Source organism: Propithecus coquereli, unplaced genomic scaffold (assembly GCF_000956105.1).
Source record: "Propithecus coquereli isolate 6110/MARCELLA unplaced genomic scaffold, Pcoq_1.0 Scaffold16, whole genome shotgun sequence".
NCBI classification, from domain to species: domain Eukaryota; kingdom Metazoa; phylum Chordata; class Mammalia; order Primates; family Indriidae; genus Propithecus; species Propithecus coquereli.
In genome coordinates, this window is record NW_012140524.1 from 1,187,193 (window position 1) to 1,209,778 (window position 22,586).

At 39.5% G+C, this 22,586-nt stretch overlaps 1 protein-coding gene across 1 annotated transcript; it reads left to right on the forward strand.

Annotated features, from left to right (window-relative positions):
- The first annotated feature begins 13,935 nt into the window (after positions 1–13,935).
- On the forward strand, positions 13,936–22,548 carry YARS2 (tyrosyl-tRNA synthetase 2, mitochondrial). Its single transcript, XM_012641007.1, has 5 exons — positions 13,936–14,796; positions 15,645–15,812; positions 19,434–19,589; positions 19,899–20,069; positions 22,207–22,548. Exons 1-5 carry the CDS (start codon positions 14,015–14,017, stop codon positions 22,364–22,366), a joined length of 1,437 nt encoding a protein of 478 aa, XP_012496461.1. The 5' UTR covers positions 13,936–14,014; the 3' UTR covers positions 22,367–22,548.
- Positions 22,549–22,586: the final 38 nt, after the last annotated feature.

Below are 22,586 nucleotides of genomic sequence, written 5' to 3' on the forward strand. Positions count from 1 at the left end.
GTTTAATTTATAAGTCACTCCAAATCTTTGTTCTATAACCATTTCCCATGAAAAACCATCTATTAGACCTTTAAAATGGGCCCAGGACTGTTCTTAGTTTCTACCTGAAGAAATGGGTAGTCATAGCTGGAGAGACAGAATGAACACATGTAAACCAGCCACCAAGACATTCATTTGCTATTTAGCCTAGAGTGCTACAGAAACTGAAACGGGAAAAGCCTACTTCCAAACTTACCCTAAAGGAAGGATTTGGACTGACAGCGATGGTTCCACGTGGCTGGAACATTACTCACAAAAGTGAAATACAAGAAAATATCTGGAAAGGCCTCAAGTCAAAGCATTAATCAACACTAAATCCCAATTTTCAGCAGATACATTCGTCTTAAGCTCATTCACAAGTGCGCTCCTATCCATAGACATACACCCTCCGAACATAGCCCTCCCGCTCAGATGGTTCATGGTTCGCACAGCTTATTCCAAGGGGTTTAGAGTTATTTTGAAGAAGGCAGCAAGTTTAGTTATATGTTTGAAGCAATACCCCTGAGATCACAGCAATAATTCTCATTTGTGGGGTGCACACTGCATTGTCTCTGCACGTCTTACTGTCTCCAATTTCCACCAGCAGTCAGACACACCCGGGGGTTTAGTTGTCCAAGGCCACATAGTTAGTAAATGGCAGAGCCAGAATTCAAACAGACTTCCAGTCTTCAAATGCCATGCACGTTCTTTGAAACAAAATCCAAGATGATTGCACAGATTTTTTTGTTTATTCATTCTGTCTATTCTATAATATTTGTTTCCACCTTGTCCAGGTTTCATCTGGTGTTCAAGAAAGCATGTACCACTGCTGTCTCGGGGTTAAATGGTCTGTTCAGCTATCTCTTTGCTTTAGAGACTTCCTGAAGCTCGAGAAATGATAAGCTTGGTTATATTGTCCATCATTCTGATGTGACGCTTCCCTTTATCTTATCTTGAATAACCTCTGACATACACAGAAACTTACTCTTGGACTTTCTCAACCTACATTCCATTCTGGCATTAGCATAAATGGAACTAAATTGTTATAATAACTATGAAAATTCCATTATAGCTAGCTAATATAATACTCACCACCCTCCATCCTCTAACTAGAGCCACATTAACTTGCCACAGTTCTCCAGACCTTTTATACATATTTTTTCATAATTCTATGTCTTTGCTTATACAGTACTGTTCACATGAAATATCTTTTCCCCTATTTCATCACCCGGCAAACTTCCTTTCATTCCTCAGGATGTAACTCAAAGGAAATTTTTATGATGATATCTCAGATACCCCAAGCAGAGTTAGTTGTTCAAATTGTTGTTTTAAAGTTCTATGGTCCTGGGCCGGGCGCGGTGGCTCACGCCTGTAACCCTAGCACTCTGGGAGGCCAAGGCAGGTGGATTGCTCAAGATCAGGAGTTCGAGACCAGCCTGAGCAAGAGCAAGACCCCGTCTCTACTAAAAAATAGAAAGAAAATGATCTGGACAACTAAAAATATATATATATAGAAAAAAATTAGCCGGGCATGGTGGCTCATGCCTGTAGTCCCAGCTACTTTGGAGGCTGAGGCAGGAGAGTGCTTGAGCCCAGGAGTCTGAGGTTGCTGTGAGCTAGGCTGACGCCACGGCACTCTAGCCTGGGCAACAGAGCCAGACTCTGTCTCAAAAAAAAAAAAGTTCTATGGTCCTATAACTTTACCAGTCACTTCCCCATCATATTGTCTGCGGGCTGGTAAGTTGATTGAGGTCAGGACTGGTGTCTCAGTCATCTGTGGATACTCAGCTTCTCGTGAAAGGTTGGGCACTAAATAGGTGCTCTACAAATTTTAATTACTGAGTAGGTGAATCAGTGAAGACAGCAATACTTGTATGTGAAAATAAATATGTCCTCTGCAGTGTTTCTTGTAGGACCTTCTACTTGGGAAAGCGAGTCCTTTTTCCTTTCATAGTAGCATCCCTTGACTCAGCTGCGCAATTCAACTTACCTCCTTTACCAACATCACTTTCCATTTTTTTCTACACTTTAAAGTGTGGCTAGGATTTTAGTCTGTTGTAAATTGTGGGCAGTATTATTTTCAATGTCTTAATTTACTAGAAGTATCCTTTGGTCATTGTTCTCCACCTTTTTTTGGTAGGACCCTCAGTGTGGCTGTTCTATGCCCTTCTCTGACTCCCTGGCCCTTTCTCCTTGGCCAGTTCTGTCTCCTGGGATGCCCTGGCACAGTGTAAAATTCTACATAGGGGAAAAGCACAAGCATTAATCCAAGCCTCTTGGACATAAGTGAATGTCTCCTTCTTACACTAAAACCACACATGGGCAAAGCAGTGAGGTAAATGCCATCGCTCATTATGAACAAGCGCAGCTGAATCCATGCAAGAAAGGATCTTATAGACACACATATATGAGGTAGAACAAAGGCTAAAAACTTAGGCTCTTCTGAAGCCACCTGAATCTAGGTTCAAATCCCAGATCTGCCACGTAACATCTGAGTTACCTTAATTTCATCATCTGTAAAATTGTTATCAAAATTATACCTATATCATAGAATTGTTGTATTAATACCTGCCAATTTATAGCATTTATGGCCTTGAATTGTCACCTATTAAGTGAAACACTTGGACCAGGAGATCAACAGGTTTACTCCAGCTCTCAAGTGTCCTGTGATTTTGTAGCCTCACACGTTCCTCTATTTCTTCTCTTAATTCCTTCCTTAGATTTAGAAAAGAAAGGGAATTAACTGTCATTGTTTACCACCAGTCTTTTAGGTTTGCCATTGATTGACGGGTCCTTTTTCCCTAAACTCTAAATCCCCACAGGCACATACACAAGAACTAGTTAATGGACAACTCTCAGAGCAGCTAAACTGCTTTCTTTTGGACAGGGGAACTCTTAGCTCAAAGGTTAGATTGAAGATCTTTTTCGGTGTATCTGAAACATCGGTTTCTACTCTTCCGGGTCATAAATCATCAGACAAGAAAATTGTGACTATATTCAGCTATGGTTTAAATCTCACAAGAAAACTATGATTACTTCTAGATTTTTCCACTTAAAAATATGGAGATTTTAAAGAGAATTCAAAGTGGAATTAAACCGTTGAAAAAACAAACGTGAAAACTTTTAAAAACTAGAAGCATTTAGCGTAATAAGAAGCGGCAGAAGGCAAACTTAATAATGGTCTTTAGGTCAGGTGTGGTGGCTCATGCCCGTAATCCTAGCACTTTGGGAGGCCAGGGCAGGAGGATGGCTTGAACCCAGGAGTTTGAGGTTGTAGCGAACTATGATGACGCCACTGCACTCTAGCCTGAGCCACAGAGCAAGACCCTGTATTGAAAAAATAAAAACAAAATAATGGCCTTTAGTCTTGAAAGACTTTAGCAAAAGAATAGTAACAAACAATTTTGAATCTATTTTGGGCACAGAACAAGAAAATTCCTCTTGTGAGTGCTTGGTGTTAGCAAATACACTTTTCCTTTTCCTTATTGCCTTGCATCTAGCTTTCCTGGTCTGTACATTAACCAACGTTTATTGGCCTTCTTAATGTAAGGATATTCCTTATGAAAGAGCAGTTTCTAATCTGCTTCCTCTCACACTGCTATGAATCCGAAGATAAGTATAAGGGATGTGGGTGTGTGAGCTCTATGCTGAGGTCTATGCTGAAAGTCTGCATTTTCACAACCACCAGGGCCTTGTTAAGGGCCTTCCTAGCACTTAGAGGAGAGCTGGGACCAGGACGTCCCACAGGAGCCCTCCCTCTCATCTAGTGAGAGCATTGACTGCACCATGCCCCACCTGGGGGCTTAAGAACATGTCCATCTTTTTACTCAGGATCATGTCACATGCCTCTCACATTGGAAAAGAAGAAAAAGGAATGCTTCCCTTTTGTCTTTTTGTGGACATACAAGCTATCAAGACCACCACAGTCCTCACTGATTGGAGGAGAAAAGCACCTGGGGTCAAAGGTGGCTGCAGGTTACAGCTATAATAATAAAGTGCATAAAATGTGTCAGCCTTTGCCAAAGAGGTAAATTATTGTTTCAACCCTGTCAACAACTTCATGAAGTAGACACTATTGTCACCGTATTTTCCTTATTCCTTTGAGACAGGGTCTCACTCTGTCACCCAGACTGGAGTACAGTGGCCTCATCACAGCTCACTACAACCGGAACTCCTGGCCTCAAGTGATCCTCCTGTCTCAGCCTCCTAAGTAGCTTGGAGTACGGGCTTGCACTACCACACCCGGCTAATTTTTCTATTTTTTTGTAGAGACAGGGTCTTGCTCAGGCTGATCTTGAACTCCTGGCCTCCAGCAATTCTCCTGCCTTGGCCTCCCAAATGTCACCATAATTTAGATGAGAAAGCTGAAACTGAAAGCAGCTAAGTACCTTGCTCAAAGTCACAGCCAGAGAGAAATGGAGCTGAGGTTCAAGACCACATTCTCTTACTCTAAAGCCTGTTTCTTAACCACATTCTATGGCGGCCCTGATCAGAGGGACTCTCATCCAAACCCTGAAGGCTTGTAAAGCTGTAGGAGCAGGATGGGGGCTGCAAGGGTGGGTAGGGACCAGCTCTCAGAGAGGGGGTACTCAGGGTCAGCAGGACGTCCAGCAGCAGAGCAGAGGTTGACACGCAAATCTTGAGCTAACCCTCATCTAAGGACCCCTGCAAAATCCAGACCCTGGGTAAACTGAACAGAGGGAAGGATTAAAGCCCCTGGAGCAAGACCATGGATCAAACATCAGCACGCAATGGCCTAAGCTGAAGAAAAGCAGTATCAGGCAGAACAAGACCCATTCTGGATTCAAGGTTTAAACCAACTATGAAAATACAGGAGTAGAAGTGAGTTTAGACCTGTTTGGATTGCGATCGGCATCACAGACTCTTTAAAAGAAGAGGGTTTCTACAGAGCAGTAACAACGGAAAGGACTGACTCATTATTCCAGGACAGGGTCCCTCTTCCTCTGTTCTCACTTTAAGTGACATTTGACATGTGGATGAATACCATCAAGGCAGTGTGTTTAGCTCTCAGAGCAAGGTAAGGTTCTGTGTGCGTGCTACAGGGCCAGGGCTTTGTCCTCAGAGCCTTCATGGTTCTTACAGAGCTGATGTAACCCTGAAGAGAGATGACATTTATAATGATCTGTACCTTTCCCCCAAATGGTTCCCCAATTGGTGCACTGGCATTTGGGGGGTGTTCACATGTGTGCGTGCGTGCATGTGTGTGTGTACATAAATTTACACAAACCCAAATGCCAGGGCACCAGTGGTCTTGACCAACAGTTGCGTACACTGTCTACTCCTTAGACTTTGTATGTTTTCAATTCGGAGCTCCAGGCATCCTGATGCCATCTTTTCCTGCCAGTAGGATTTCACTTACACCCTAAATGCTTTCAATATTGCTGAACAATATCCTCTGCTCAGTAGGTTAACTTCCATTGAGGCATTAACAGGAATATCTTTTTATCCCAAGAAGCACACCTGGAAGAACAAAGCAAGCTTTGTTTCTCATCTGAACAAACAGGTTCAGATGATTTATTCTTGTTTTTTGGTTTATAAAACATAGCATTACCCTTCTTTCTTAAAGCAAAAGTTTTTTTGAAGTCAGAGCCACTGCAGATATATGATGCAGAGTTTATAGGCTCAGGGTGGAGTTTAGAAGGAAAGGCTTACCTCTGATTTATCTCTTTGTGCCTAGCCGAGGATGAGGAAGAAATAAACCCAGACATTCATTTGCTAAACATGAACTGATTTAGAATTTATTATTGAGCATAATCATAATGCATTTGTCTTAAATTTATATACTAACCATTTCTTTCATATACCTTTCTATATTTGATTTTTACAACAATTGATCAAGTCAACAAACAAATATGCAAGTGCCTACTACCTATAAAGCACTATGCCCAACATTGTAAAGGACACATTACTGACATTTTTTTCTGGTAATAATTGCTAATACCTATTAAAAGTTAAAATCACATACGCTTTGATCAGTAATTGAATTTCTAGGAATTCACACTACATATGTATTAGTACATACATAAAATGGCATATGTAGTAGTATTCATATAGCATTATTTGTAATAGCTAAAGACTAGTGCTATTGATCATCAATACATATTGGATAAATAAGTTATAGCTTTTTATGAGACTATAAAAAAGAATGCAGGTGCTCTTTCTGTACTGGCTGGAAACTTTGCCAAGATACGATCTTAAATAAAAAAAAGAAAGATGCAGAAGAGTCTATGTGGTATGTTGTTATTCGTGTTATATACAATATATTTGAAAAGATGCAAAAGAAACTGGTAACAGTGGTTGTCTTCTGGAACAAAATTGGACCTATCTTTAAATGCCTCAGATTTGACCCCGTAGGCTTTTGACATTAATCCCAGGATATAATCATCAAATGGCTAAGATCGCAGCTCTTAGTATGTATTAAAGAGTTATTTTTATAATGAAAAGTAGTACAGGCTTATTTCTATTCGTGTCTCTTTTATATATTTTTACATGTGGGAAATTCAAATTTACTTTCCAATTTTTCACCCAATTGGCAACTTAACCAGTCTTTGAATGGCTTCCAGGTCCTTTCCATCTTGGACAGACTCCAAGTGGACTCTAAAAGAAATAACTCCCTCCGTGTTTGCTTGTGTATCGTTTCAGTACTGCCACGAACAATATTTTGTAAAGTTAATGTAAATGCATATGTCCTTAAATGTTAAAATATGAGGGAAATAGATTGCCTCAGAGAAAACAAGACTGCAAATAAGAAGAGTGAGCAAAAGAAATCTGACAGAAGTCAAAAAAGAGCAAGAAAAATCAAGGATTAAGTTAGCTGGGGTCTGAAGTAAGGATTATGTGTGGGCATTAAGAAACTAAAAAAACCATTAAAATCTAGTTTTAAAATATTCCCATCAGGGGATCCGGGAGAGATTAACCACTGCAGGGGGTTGGCTCATATGCACTTTGTTCTGAACTGCAGAACGGTCATGTTAAAATGGGGTATGCACCCCACAGAAGGTGCAAATTTATCCATTGGGAAGCATAGCTTTTAGCTTTCCAGCCCCTGCAGCACAGAAGAGCATATAGGAGTCAGGGACAAATGTCAATGCATAACTAGCACAAATGGCATCAGACCACGAGAGCCTGATGAGTTCACCTCACAGCAGACCTGAGCAGCAGTTTTAGTACCATCAGACTGTAAGCTCCTGATGAACCATAAGCTCCTGATGAACTATAAGCTCTACAAGGACAAGAATCACTTGTCTTCTTATCAGTTAAATTTCCAGAGCCTAATACAGGTCCAATGTGTAATAAATAGCTCTTGAATGAAAAACTCCTTTAAAGATCTTGTGGAGAGTGGTAAAGACAATGTCCTTTGCTGTCAGAATGATCTGGATGCAAGTACTGGTAAGTCTCTTCATCTGTGAATTTTTGTGAGAATTCAATAAAACAATGCATGTAAAGCACTTAGCACAGTCCTCAGCACACTTAGTGCTTGTTTCACTAGTGTTTGCTGCTATTATTGGTACTATCATTACCAAACTTTGGTGTTACCTCAAACACCAAAACATTTCATAGGAGGAAAATGTGGTTTTAAACTACAGGTCTTTAATTACTGATGAGCCTGCATATTTTTATATTTTATTGGCCTCATTGGGCTTTGTGTGGATGTGTGATTTGCCCATTCATTTACCTATTGGAGTATTAGACTTCTCTTTAATTACTAAGCATTCCGTACACATTTCAGATATGCTTAATAAGTTGTTTCTTACATGCATTATAAATATTTTTATTTCATTTCTAAAAGTTATAAGCAGAAGTTATTAACCTTTTCATCTATGGCCCCACCCTTTTTTAATTTTAGAGAATTCTATCCCACCTCCCTATATGTATACTAATGTTTCTTTATTTCATTAGTATTTTATAACCACAATTTTAATGGCTACAAAACATACCAGCAGGAATTACACCATAATTTATTTAATCAGTCCTCTACTTTTGGATGTTTAATTTTTTCCAACAGCTTGCTAGTTAATAACCTGATATGCATCTTTGTGCTTGTATTTTCTCATATTTCATATGCTCAAAACCACAATATATAAACATTTCATTATTCTTATACATATGGCCATTCTGGCATTGTCTTACTAAATAACTTCAATGTCGCAGCTCTATATTCAACCTACCGTTTTGACTATACCGGCTGGGCACAGTGGCTCACACCTGTAATCCTAGCACTTTGAAAAGCTAAGTTGGGAAGATTGCTTGATGTTAAGGGTTTGAGACCAGCCTGAGCAACCATGTCTACAAAACAATTGAAAAATTAGCTGGGAATAGTGACGCGCATCTGTAGTACCAGCTGCTTGGGAGGCTGAGGCAGGAGGATCGTGTGAGCCCAGGAGTTTGAGGTTGCTGTGAGCTATAATGACACAACTGTACTCTAGCCCAGGCAACAGAGCGAGACCCCATCTCAAAAACACAAAATGAAACAAAACGAAAAAAACAAAACAAAAAAACAGGTCATATTACTAAAGAGAATCAATTTGTATTTGAGAATCCTCCACAAAACATTAAGAACCCTTAACCCAAAAAATTTTTTTGATTAACTTCTTTTCCAGAGTAGAAACTTTAGATAGAATGTCCATGTAGTTTATTGCCAAAGAGGACATTTTGGAGAGTACAAGGCATTATACTAGGAATTAGGCTGAGACAAGAGGCAGATAAACCAGGGCCATGGTCACCTACTTACAGGAAGCTTTCTCAAGTATATAATGTGGACTAATGTTAGCAGTCCATAGGGAGTATCTCAATGGGTGACATGTGCTATGTATTTGGTCACAATCTGAGACCGCTGTGTTCCTGGTTCCCACGCCCCTAAACCTGCTCTAAACTGTGCTTGGAGAAGAGTTAGATGAGACACATAATGAGAGGAGGGGGTATGGGTGTCTAAGATTTCCTTTGGTTTTAGAAAAAGTAGCTATGGGAATACAGACAAATTGTTTCATTTGCTAGTTCTGTTAGTGAGAGCCTTCCAGTTTGGCTTCCCACCCATGAGCAGCTTTGAATGAAATCAGTGGTGGCCACAACTGCTTGGATCTGAGCAGAACTGCTTAGGTCTAGATTGAACATTTCTGTAAATATGATATATATTTCATTGGTTAATTGCCACTTTCTAAATCTTCATTTTTCGAAATCTGTCACAAAACAATTTACAGCCATGTAGACATGAACTTAAACTGGCTTCTGCTACTTAAGCAAACTTCAGTAGGGAGGTGATAGAAGAATGCATTTTTAATCTCCTCTCTGCTATGGTGGCTTAACTAATGAAGGTAAAGCTAACAAACAATAAATGTGACCTTTGTCTAACATAATTGCAAACAGGCATCTCAGAATTTTAGAGCTGGATGAAATTTTAGAGTTAACCTAATATAACACATTTATTTTTAAAATGAGAACACCAAGGCCTAGTGTGTTGAGTGACTTAACTCAGGATGTACAGCTAGTTAAGGATGAGCTGAGACAACTACCCATGTCTATGACTCCTAGTCCAGTGGTCTTTGGACCACTGATCTTTGTGTTACCACTCAAAACCATATTTTATTGTTGTTGTGAGGACGTTTGACTTTTCCTCTTGGGGCAAGTAAATGCAAAGTATTTATCCCCATTATAATGTTATAGAACACTAGTTAGAGAGATGTTTTCAGACTTGCTTCTCAGTAGATAATTAACCATTCAGTGCTTGCAATAGAAGCACATAAAGCTTACATTGAAGACACCAGGGAAAAAAAGACAAAAATAGGCTTAATCAAAATGAAAATGCTCTGCAAAACAGACTGATTGCTTATTGTTTTGCTTCTCCAATGGAGATATAAATTCACTTGGCCTTGATGAAAGGACAATGATGAGATGATTGATTTGCTTGTACACTGTGTCAGAGAGACCAGAAAATTACCAAGGTAAGTTAAGAAATAGAAAAATTCCAAAATCGATCTTAACTATCTTAAATGGATAGTTAGAATGGAAAGTAGAAAAGGAAAGATTAAAATACAAAACACCATAAATATCTGAAAATATTATCCAGCCATATGGGTACAGGACCTGGTGCACATGGTTATGGCAACTCTGAGACCTCCAGGCTATTCCACTGGCTACACAGCAGCTTAAAAGAAAGAAAAAAAATTTGTATGTATCCTTCTCTAAACTCTAATATGGAAAGGAAATGCACATTTGGTAACTTTTTTCTTTGTCTGGTTATCCTCCTACAACCAGCATTTAAAAGAAACTAATCTCTTCTATAAAATGTTTGGATGTTATGATGACTATCAGCTCAAAAACATTAAAGCCATTTCAATCAAAGAACGTAGACTAGGTTTCAAGACACTTGGCTTATGTGAATTCATATTTGTAATAGAATTTAATGGCCTTTCCTTTTTGTGAGAAGGATGAGCATTATTGATTTCACTTTTTTTTTTTTTTTTTTTGAGACAGAGTTTGGCTCTGTTGCCCTGGCTAGAGTGCCGTGGCATCAGCCTAGCTCACAGCAACCGCAAACTCCTGGACTTAAGCGGTCCTTCTGCCTCAGCCTTCCGAGTAGCTGGGACTACAGGCATGCGCCACCATGCCCGACTAATTTTTTCTATATATATATATTTTTAGTTGTTTGGCTAATTTCTTTCTATTTTTAGTAGAGACGGGGTCTTGCTCTTGCTCAGGCTGGTCTCGAACTCCTGACCTTGAGCAATCCAATCACCTCGGCCTCCCAGAGTGCTATGATTACAGGCGTGAGCCACCACACCCAGCCTATTGATTTCACATTTTAATACATTTCAGGGGCATGACGAGCCTGAATAGTAAAAGCATCTTTCCCTTGTTCCATCTAATGCAGAGAAACTTCCTGGAAGGAACTAGTTTGAAACTAAAGGGGAGCAATTGCCTTGCAGGTGAGGATGGGCAGAGTGGGAGGATTCTTTTGGACGTTAGATGTGGGTTTCAAGAATAATGGAAACAGGAAGTCATGTGAGAAGAAGCAATTATGAGGCAGATTGACTTATAAATTATTACACAAAGACAACAAAGGCTTGAAAGCAACCTTTAGAAATTCTTTTCCTGTTCCCAAGTGGTAGGAAATAGGAATGTCATGGAAATACTTCAACCGGGAGAAAAGCCGTAGCTAAATCCCTGAAGTAACCTACAATTTCTCTTCCTTGTTCCTATCAGCTCCCTTTCACACCCTATGTCACCACTTATGTTTCTGAAGAAACCTGTCTATACTTTAAGTCTCCAAGAGAAGTGATTATAATGATCAGAATTCCTCAAACTCCTTTCTGCTGTCATTTTCCTGCGACCTTGGGACAGCTCATATTTCAGCCCTACCTGGATCTCTGCTGTAATCTGAGTGCATACCATGCTAAAGACAGAGAAACGCTTCAAAATTAAGTAGAGACCAGTTAAAACACTATCACTCTTAACTCTGTGCCTACTGAATGCTATTATAATTGTTTACATTTTGAAAACCAAACCATATAAAACAGGGATACTTTCAAAGAGACTATTGATGTGGCGTTTTATTGCAGGAAAGGGTAATTACGAAATAGATGTGCCCCTAATTCAAGGTCAGCTAACCTCAAGTTATTACAGTTGGGATAAACCATATTTTCTAAAATACTTTTTAACATGTATTCATTCACTTTTCAAGCCAATAAAAATATCAAGAATCAGCTTGGTCACCTTTTCTTAACCCAAGTGCCAGTCATGGGTACAGTCCCATAACATTTTAGCCATCAATGTAATTCCAAAGGTTGGTTTGTTTGTTTTTTTATTCGGGGGCCATGCTAATCTTCTCTGTACTGTTCCAATTTTAGTATATATGCTGCCGAAGTGAGCACTAATTCCAAAGGTTTGAAAGTCCCATCCCACCTTCTCTTATTCCTGTCTTTTGGACAAGCCTCGTTTATTATACCAACACAAATTATGAAAGGAAAATATTGATTTCAATGTATTTTCCAAAACTATTGAGGTCATTGTGCTGTCAAGTCTTACATAGCACCTGCTCTGATACTACCTTCTACACCGGACTTTGCTACCCCTTCATGAAATACAGCTAAACTTGAGAAGACATAAAGTAGAACTCAAATCTCTTTTTTTAAAGACTTTACAATAAATTTTGATCCCAGGTAGAAATTTTCTGTTTTTCATCATCCCCAAAAATTCTTCTCCATCAAGCACGGGCCATCAAGTAACGCTGACATACTTTTCTAAGAAGTAGAGTTTCTTGAAGTGACAAACCACAATATGAAATCATTCTTTCTGGTGTAAAATTACTCACACCTTTAAAAGCCAGACACTTGTGTGTCATATTGACCAGAATTCTCAAGAATGAAAGATTCCCCTCTGAAAAGGTTCAAGTCTGCCTGTGTGTTAGGTACTAAATAGAAAGCACCCTTGGCTGTGGGCTCAGGAGAATTCCGTGCTATACATACTGAAATCTGTCCCTAATCAAAGTGGTGGGACATAAGACTGCAGATCAACAGGTTATGATTACAAATTTTCAGATATTTTGAATAACATGAGAGAACACACCCCGATTATTTTCTTCACCATTTGGGATTATGTTATATAGGCTGTTGAATGAGTATCTAAAAATCCTATTGAAGTTACTATTGGGCAATAAGAAACTAAATTCACTGATAATTATACATGCAAAGAAACTAATTATTAAAATAATATTTCATTTTGTTATGTGGATTTATAATGTTTAGAAATGGAAAGGTCTTCCGGGGAATGGCTTGGAGCATGACGGCCCAGATCCCTGTTCCGGGACCAGGGCACGCACTCCCACAGCTGGTGGGAGTGTTGGCTGCTGATGGCTCACACCTGACTCTCTTTCAGCACATCTCCCTCCGCCAGAAGCGGTGTCCTGTATTTTGCTTCCTCCCCATGTGCATCCCAAATTTAATGAGTAGTCAATAACAGGGTAAAAGGTGTGTCCTCTTGCCTCAATTCAGGATGAATTTTCTGAGAGGAAATCCCAGCTCCAGAGCCCACTATGAGATTGTCAGAGACCTCTAATTACAAATTGTTCACAGTTCAGCTTCTCCCTCTGCTTCCCCCATTCCATTACCGGTGTGTTCCCAAGAGCACGCCTCAATTATCCTCCTGTACACAAATCTCCAACTTAGATCCAGGGAACTTGACCCGCTGCTGAGAGGGGTCCTGGAAATCTGACTCTAAAATTAGATTCTGGAGCTGAATCACCTGCCAGCCAGCTTGTCAAAAAGAACCTCATCCCTGGTGAGTGGAGTATTCAAAGCACCTGCCATGCTTGGGCACGTGATTGCTAATTTGAATCCAATCATGCCAAGCTGTGTCCCAACCTAGCTACCTGTATTTAAAATACGTAGGACTTAATGCATTTAGTGTTTCCACTTTCTCTCGCTATAGCTTGGACAAGACTGCCACCTCCTGGAGAAGCTAGTGAATATTGGGGGACTGAGGCGCACTTGGGAAATCGGTACTACGAAATTGCGTCTCGACGCCAACTCCGTATCTCTCCATGACAATTCCTAAGACTTTAGAACCCCTGTGAACAGGTTTTTGCATAGAACCAAGACCTCAAAGAACTTGCACATCACGATGTTTTTACGTGAAAATTTAAATAAAAGTTAACATTTGTAGAGCACTATGTACAAAATGCTTTAATTCTTAATCCTCACAACCCTATGAGGTAGGAACTATTATCATAAACATTTACAGTGCAGATGAGGAAATTGAGTTTTAGGAACGTTAAGGCTATACAGGGCCCCAGGCGGAATCACCACTCGGATAGCCGGAACTCCAGTGGCTGCCTAAAACACCAGCTCCGTTACTAAGTAACCGCCTCGCGCACTACCCGGACATGCGCAGAAAGACACTGACGCACTTCCCTAGGAGCGTTATAAGGCGGGGTGCAGCGGGGCCGCTACGATCCCGGCATTCCTTGCGTGCCGCCACCAGGATGGCGGCGCCCATGGTGCGGCTTTTTTCTAGGGGCTGGTGGTCTAGTGCCCTAACCCCGTCGGGAGTCTTGCCCTTGGGGATCCGTAAGGCCCACTCGGGTGCTCAGGGGTTACTGGCGGCGCAGAAGGCTCGGGGTCTGTTCAAGGATTTCTTCCCGGAGAAGGGTACGAAGATAGAGCTCCCAGAGCTCTTCGACCGTGGCTTGGCGGGTAACTTTCCCCAAACCATTTACTGCGGCTTCGATCCCACAGCTGACTCGCTTCATGTGGGGCATCTGCTGGCGCTGCTGGGCCTGTTTCATTTCCAGCGAGCGGGCCACAACGTGATCGCGCTGGTAGGAGGCGCCACGGCACGGCTGGGAGACCCGAGCGGCCGTACCAAGGAGCGCGAGGCGCTGGACGCAGAGCGCGTGGGAGCTAACGCGCGCGCCCTGCGCCGGGGGCTTGAGTCCGTGGCGGCAAATCACCAGCAGCTCTTCAATAATGGGTGTCCCTGGGGCAGCTTCACCGTGCTGGACAACGCAGCTTGGTACCAGAAGGAGCACCTGGTGAACTTCCTGGCGGCAATGGGCGGTCACTTTCGCATGGGCACGCTGCTGAGCCGGCTGAGCGTGCAGACACGGCTCAAGAGCCCCGAGGGCATGAGCTTGACCGAGTTCTTTTACCAGGTGCTCCAGGCCTATGACTTCTATCACCTGTTCCAGCGTTATGGATGCAGAGTCCAGCTGGGAGGATCTGATCAGTTGGGCAACATCATGTCCGGATACGAGTTCATCCACAAGTAAGAGCCTTTAGACCCAGGAGAAATACTGGGCCAAATAATTTACACACTAGTAGCCTGTGTTTCACAATTAGGGTTATGGAATGCTGCTATTCGCTGAAGCCCTTGTTGGTTTTATCCGCATTAAGCGTCTATAATGGCGTTAATAACACTGGCTAGTGAGAACTAAAGGGCCAATTTAAGAATATTAAGAGTAAGGGGCGTATTCTAGAACTCTGCGGGAAAATAGATTACTAGTCAAGATTCGGTATGTCTGTTTTGCTTCCCCTTAGTTGCCCTCTCAATTTCTGACAAACTGTTCAGGTTTGGTTATACCTGAACGTGACTGGGCCTTCTTGAGTAACATGTCTGCCTTAGCTCTGCACCCACCATGAAGCTTAATGTTACTCTTTGGTTGACATCTCAAAAAATTTTTTTTCACCTCCAAATATTGACAAGTAACATAGGTTTTAATAGCATTCTCTTGAGGGAGATGAAGTACAGGGCTAGCCCAGGTGCTGCAGAGCCAAGACTCATTTTTAAAACATCTTTAGTGTCTCTTCCTGGCTGCTCCTTCACCCCAGTTTTCTCTACTCTTCCCACGCAGCCTTTCAGAATCTAGTCTAGTCCCTAGTTATGCAGTACCTCCCTTTGGCTTGCGCCAGAGCCACTCAATGCAATTGTAGTTCAGAATGGCAAATTCAAAACTAGAGTGAATGCTATAACAGTACATAAGAGGGACAAGAATCCAGATTTAGGAAGTCAAGTTTTCTTGGAGCAAGTAACCAGACTGAAATCTGAAGTGTGAATAGTGGAACCTACCACTACTTGTGTGTGCGGCACATAATGAAGTCCTTCTTTATGCATAGGTTGACTGGAGAAGATGTGTTTGGAATCACTGTCCCTCTAATTACAAGTACAACTGGAGCAAAGCTGGGAAAGTCTGCTGGCAATGCTGTTTGGCTAAACAGAGAGAAAACATCTCCATTTGAATTGTATCAGTTCTTCATCAGGCAGCAAGATGATTCAGTGGCAAGGTGAGTTCTTAATAGCAGCTGAGTAGAATTAACACCATAAACTCCTGATGTAATTTTAACCATTGCATTTCTATGTACCCTTATAGTTCTTTGTTTTTTACTTTGTCTGTTTACACATAAACCATTACATCACAGAACAGTGCGATTTTTACTGTGTTCTAAAGTTAAACCTTTTTTTGCTGGTCAGAGCAGAAAACAAACCAGAGTGGTTGGCTAGAAAACTTAAAGCTAAGTTTGTGATCTATATCTAGCAAGGTTCTAGGATTTTATCACTTGTGTATTCTAGTTCTTTCAATCTTCTCTTAAACTTTACAACCCTTATTTTCCCCTAGTCTCTCTTCTTTCACAAATATAACTCTAAAGATCCTTTTTAAAACTGATTTTCTGGTTGTGCACGATGGCTCACACCTGTAATCCTCGCACTCTGGGAAGTCGAGGCAGGAGGATCACCTGAGGTCAGGAGTTCTACACCAGCCTGAACAAGAGTGAGACCCCTGTCTCTGCTAAAAACAGAAAAATTAGCTGGGTATCATGGCGTGCACCTGTAGTCCCAGCTACTTGGGAGGCAGGAAGCCCGCTTGCAAGCCCAGGAGTTTGAGGTTGCTGTGAGCTAGGTTGATGCCATGGCACTTGGCAACAGAGTGAGACTCTGCCTCACAAAAAATAAAAATTAAAATAAAAAATGATTTTCTCATTAATTCACATTGCCTTAAATGCTTAGACTACAAATTAATGAGAAGAGAAATATACCTGCAACAAAAAGTGAAAAAAATTTCATTTGATACTGTTGTATCATCAAAATAATCTAAGAATCATTCTTTAAAATTTTTTAAATATATATGACTTTCCTGTAAAACAAAAAACACTGTTGAAACCAGGCACAGTGGCTCACACCTGTAATCCCAGCACTTTGGAAAGACCAGCCTGGGCAACACAGTGAGACCCCATCTTTACAAAAAGTTTTTTAAAAAAATTAGCCGAGTGTGGTATCATGCACCTGTAGTCCCAGCTACTTGGGAGGCTGAGGCAGGAGGATTGCTTGAGCCCATAAATTTGATGTTACAGTGAGCTATAATTGGGCCCCTGCACTCCAACCTGGGCAGCAAACCCAGGTCCTGTCTCTTAAAATACACACACACACACACACACACACACACACACACACTCTCTTGAAAGAAGATCTACATAAATGGAGAGTTATGCCATATTCATGGTACAGAAAGATATCAGTTCTCAGTTTTATCCACATATTCAGTGCAATGCCAACCATCTCTAAACAGGCTTTTTCTTGTGGAACTTGACAAGCTCATTCTCAGATTTATGTGGAAATAAAAAGAGCTAAGATGATGTTTTTGAAGAACAGAGTGGAAGATATCATGCCTTATTACAAAATTACAGTAATTAAGGGTTTTTTTCTTTAGATTTCGGAGCATGCTTGATGATATAGTCCTAGGGTTTTGATGTATTAAGAACTGATAATTTTTTGAAGATTTCATTTTCTATCTAGTTTTAGTATATAGAAATACAATTAATTCAGTGTATTACCTTTGTATCCAGCAATCCTGCCAACTCAGTTATTAATTCTAATAATGACTTCTAGGTTTAAAGTACAAGTCTAAACTTACAGTTAAGAGACTAATGGAACAGATTAGAGAATCCAGACAGCCCTCTAGCATATGTGGTCATCTTATCTCTGAAAGGTGGCACTGCAGTTTGGTAAGACAGTGTTTTCAATAAATATTGCTTAGGTAATTAGATGTCTATACTGGGGGTGGGGGTGCATGGAACTTTAACCTTACATAGTACACAAAAGTCAATTCCAGGTAGATTATAGACCTAAATCTATAACAAAAGACAAAATAATAAAGCTTTTAGAAGATAAATAGGAAAATATCTTTATGATTTCAGGATAAAGATTCTTAAACAGGACACAAAAGGATAAAATTGATAGACTAAATTAAAATTAAGATCTGTTCATCAAAAATCAGTTAAGAGTGGGAGAAGATATTTTCAGCACATCTACCTGATAAAGAGCTCGTATTCAAATTAATATAAAGAATTTCTCTAAGCCAGAGAGAAAAAGACAACTCAGCATAAAAATGGAAAGAGACTTGAGCAGGTACTTCACAAAAATCCTACCCAAAAGCCAAAAACATATGAAAAAGGTGCTTAGCCCTAATAACGTGAAGAAAAATACAAGATAAAGGCACAGTGAGATACTATTACACACCCTCCAGAATGGCTAAACAAAAGAGCTGGCAGTACAACGTGTTGGCGAGAATGTTCGAAGGTGATGCTAGAGTAAACTTAAACTTATAGAACCACTTTGGAAAAACATTTGGCAGTACCTACTAAAGCTGAATATGCCCGTAACCTATGATCCCGCACTTCCTCTCCTGGGTGCATACCCAGCAGAAATTAGTGTATGTGTACATCATGAGAAATATGTGGGGATATTCATAGCATTATTAGCAATTGTCCAAAAGTAGAAACAACACAAATGTCCGCAGTGGAATAAATAAATAAATACATTGTGGAATATTCATAGCATGGAATGCTGTACACACAGCATTATGGATGAATCTCCTAAACATAAAGTTTTATAGTCAGGCAAAACTAAGTGATACTCTTTAGGGAGGCATATTGAGTTGTTAAAAGTGTAAAGAAGAACAAGTGATTGCCATGAAAGACAGAGTAGTAGTTAACTTGGAGGGGACATCGAGGTGTGTGATATATTTGGGCTTCCTCAGGTAGGGGTAATATATTTCTTAACCAAGGTGATGGTTCCATAGATGTTTGTTCTATAATGATTCATTAAGCTGGATCTTTGTAATTAATGTACTTTTTTCTATGTGTTACGTTTCACCAAAGAAAATGTTAAAAAAGAGGATACATATAGGACGATATTACAGTCATGCATCTTTTAACAACGGGGATACATTCTGAGAAATGAATTCATCGTTAGGCAATTTTGTGGTCGTGCGAACATCAAAGTGTACTTACACAAATCTAGGTGGTACAGCCTGTTGCTCCTAGGCTGCAAACCTGTACAGCATGTTACTGTACTGAATACTGTAAGCGGTTGTAACACAATGGTAAATGTTTGTATCTAAATATAGAAAAGGTACAGTAAAAATACAGTATTACAGTTTTATGGAACACTGTTGTATATGCAGTCTGTCATTGACCGAAGCATTGTTATGAGAAGCATGAGTGTATTTATGTCAATTTTTAAATTGCACAATACTTTTTATTTATGGGTACATACACATAAGAGTACAAAAACAAAAACATGCTTGGAAAGGATTTAGATTTAGATTAGTGGTTATCTCTGGGGGCAAGGAAGGGAATGTGATAAGACTAGGGCTTCCATCTATATCTAGACTATGTTATTCCTTTGAAAAAGGAAAGATTGAAAACAAAAATGGCAAAATAATAACATCTTAAACCTGAATGGTATGTGCATGGGTATCTATTATTTTCAGTACCTTTCTGCATATTACATTTTATCTTTAAAAATACAAATTTTAAAGTAAGGATATTCTTTAAAAGGTAAGGGAGCTGGAGATAAAAAATTAAATATGTGCTATAAATGTAACACTTTATTTTTTTGTCCCAAAGGTTCTTGAAGCTCTTCACTTTTCTGCCTATTCCAGAGATTGACCACATTATGCAGCTGCACCTCAAAGAGCCAGAAAAGCGGGGTCCTCAGAAACGACTTGCTGCAGAAGTAACAAAGCTTGTTCATGGACGAGAAGGACTGGATTCTGCTAAAAGGTAGCCTTTTAGTATAATTAATACTTGATAAAGTTATTTAGTTGATAGACATGAGAAAATTAGGAGGTATGCTGTTTTAGGGTTATCTTGTCATTTATCACTGACAAGAATTATCAGTATTTAAGTGCTTTAAAAATAGCCCATTTATTGGAAAGATTATCTTGCATTAAATTTATGAATTATACCAAATATAATAGACGTTTCAGAAAGTTTCAGTCTGGAACATGGGCACTCCATAATTGGTTGATGGGTATTAGAACATGTATTTGAATAAGAACTTTCATGATGCGCTTAAAATATATTTTTCAGGTGTACACAAGCCCTTTATCATAGCAGCATAGATGCACTGGAGGTCATGTCCGATCAAGAGTTAAAGGAGTTGTTTAAAGAAGCTTCATTTTCTGAATTAGTTCTCGACCCTGGAACAAGCGTCCTAGATACATGCCGCAAAGCAAATGCCATTCCAGATGGTCCCCGAGGGTAAGATTATTTAACTTTTAGATTCATAGTTAATTCACGATTAAATGTTACCATTCACAGCACGTTTCTAGAGAGGGTGTTTTCCTGATGCTTTAATGACATCTCATTCCTTATAGAAGTTAGATTAGTCCAAGAATAAAGTAAAAACTGAGAGTACTTATTGTTAAAAATACCTTAAGTTTTCTATAAAGTACAGTACTTCTATACTGTCTCTTACTAAGTCTAATCCAGTCAGTTTTTCCTCCAACACTGGAAAAGTCTTGTTTGAGGGACTACATACAGTGTTCAGTAAATATAGTCAAATATGGTCACAATTCGAGAAGGTCACAGAAACAGGTGCCCTGAGGGAATGGATTCACACAATCTTTATCATACTCAGTCTGTATCCTCTTTATTTTGGAAGGCAGGGATGGTTACCCAACCTATTTAAAGTATTAGTTAAATTTATGAAAATGAAAGCATATAATTTCATAAGACTATTAGGAACTACATAATATTCCCCTTGAGAATTGCATTTTTCTTATTTAAGAAGTGAGAATATTTTAATTCTTCAGTTATGTGGTATTATTAGGGAATAAATAAGATGTTCCACAAAAAGTAATTGGACATATGATTGGTTCTTATCCATTTTAAACAAGCAGTGAGATGTAGAAGGAAAAGCTTTAGTTAGCCAGAAGTCCCTGGCTACGTCATCTACAGGAGTTCTAGCATAAGTCAAAGTTATCAGCCCATGGCCATGATTATGAATGACATTTGTTATAGTTGCTGTTCTCTTTCAATTGTTTTGGATTATTTGCCTCTATCCCAAAGAGCCCTAAATTACTCGATATGGAGGAAGGACCCATTGTCTCCCTTTGCATCACCTGCCAGTCCACCTTATTGATTCCCTACTATGCCGGTTTATTTAATGTACACTGAATTTGAGACTGGTGTCATATAACTTCCCTATGGTGAGTCACTGATTCTAAGGATCTTCCTCACAGTGGAAGCAATTTTCATTTTCTTTTGAACTTTCTTATAGTGTATTTGCTGATACTGGAAGTTTTACCACTACTTACGATGACACCACATCTGATTTAGCCTGGGTTCTAAGTAATACTGATTGTTTTTTTTATATTGTATAAACTAAATAGGGTTGGGTCTGTGCGTTTAAACAAAACAGAACATGATCTGCAAACTGTAGCAAACAGACTAAAATAATGCTTCATAAAGGAAAGATTTTCTGTTCTTGAATAATGTAGACTAATCTAGAATTTATGAGATCAGCTACTGATTTTCTGAAATCAACTAATTTCATTTTTAAGAAAATTTTTCTTTTGCTGGGCATAGTGGCTTACACCTGTAATCCCAACACTTTGGGAGGATGAGGCAGGAGGATCAATTGAGACCAGCCTGGGCAACATAGCAAGACCCTCATCTCTAGAACAAATAAGAAAAATTATCCAAGCATGGTAGTGCACACCTGTAAGTCCTAGCTACTCAGGAGGCTAGGGCAGGAGAATCATTCGAGCTCAGGAGTTCGAGGATGCAGTAAGCTATAATCAAGCCACTGCACTCCAGCCTGAGCCATAGAGTGAGACCCTGTCTTGGGGGAGAAAAAGAAAAATTTTCTTCATTTTAGTCTAACAAACAATTTCCTATTATTTGCATAGTCTCAGAATATAATTTGCACAGATTTTCCAATTTCCTAAAGATTTCTGTAGATAATGCTGTAGTTGTGACTTGTCTCATGGGTACCTTACTAAAAGCAACATTGTTCTTCCATTTTTGGAAGTTTCTTTTCTGTGACTTTTTTTCTGGGGAACATTCCAGAAAGTACCTCCATTATTCCCTATTCACTTCATTTTAAAAACTACTGCCAACCAAATAGTTCTATTAATAGCAAGAGCTGTGAGATAGCCAGCTCTTTTTCTCCACTACCCAAGAAACCTACCATTACCATTATGCCTTACATCTGCTCCTTTTGAAGAGCATTTAAAGGAGGCACAATCTACTAGAGTAATTAAGCTTGAAGGGAACAATTCTATACTAAATGGTCTTAATTGGAGAGCCTCTGAAATTTAAGGGAAATAATCTTTTTGGAGGAGAGGTCAACAGTGACTGGATCACTCTAGTTACTAAACATTTCTATTTTTAGGTATCGAATGATAACAGAAGGTGGAGTCAGTATAAATCACAGACAAGTAACAAATCCTGAGAGTGTTTTAGTTGTTGGACAACATATTCTCAAGAATGGACTTTCTTTACTTAAAATAGGAAAAAGGAATTTTTACATTATAAAATGGCTTCAGTTATGATGAAAACTCCTTCTGGTTCAAACAAATTTATCCATCATTCATTATCAAGACATGAAAGGTTGGCTCCAGAACTTACACCTTCGCTTATGCAAATCAGAAAAACAGTGGAGTATACACTAGGCCTCAAGTGTGAGTAATTTCATTATTTTTATGGGTTGGTTAATAAATAAGGTGTCTGTTTAGTGATGGGATATTTTATTTCTGATCCACAAACATTAAA

What these genes read in the sequence shown, in the direction of transcription:
- YARS2 (XM_012641007.1), top strand. Translation starts at nt 14,015, where the DNA reads ATGGCGGCGCCCATGGTGCGGCTTTTTTCTAGGGGCTGGTGGTCTAGT. An exon ending in GGATACGAGTTCATCCACAA is followed by an intron (nt 14,797 to 15,644) that starts GTAAGAGCCTTT and finishes CTTTATGCATAG; the next exon opens with GTTGACTGGAGAAGATGTGT. An exon ending in GGACTGGATTCTGCTAAAAG is followed by an intron (nt 19,590 to 19,898) that starts GTAGCCTTTTAG and finishes TATATTTTTCAG; the next exon opens with GTGTACACAAGCCCTTTATC.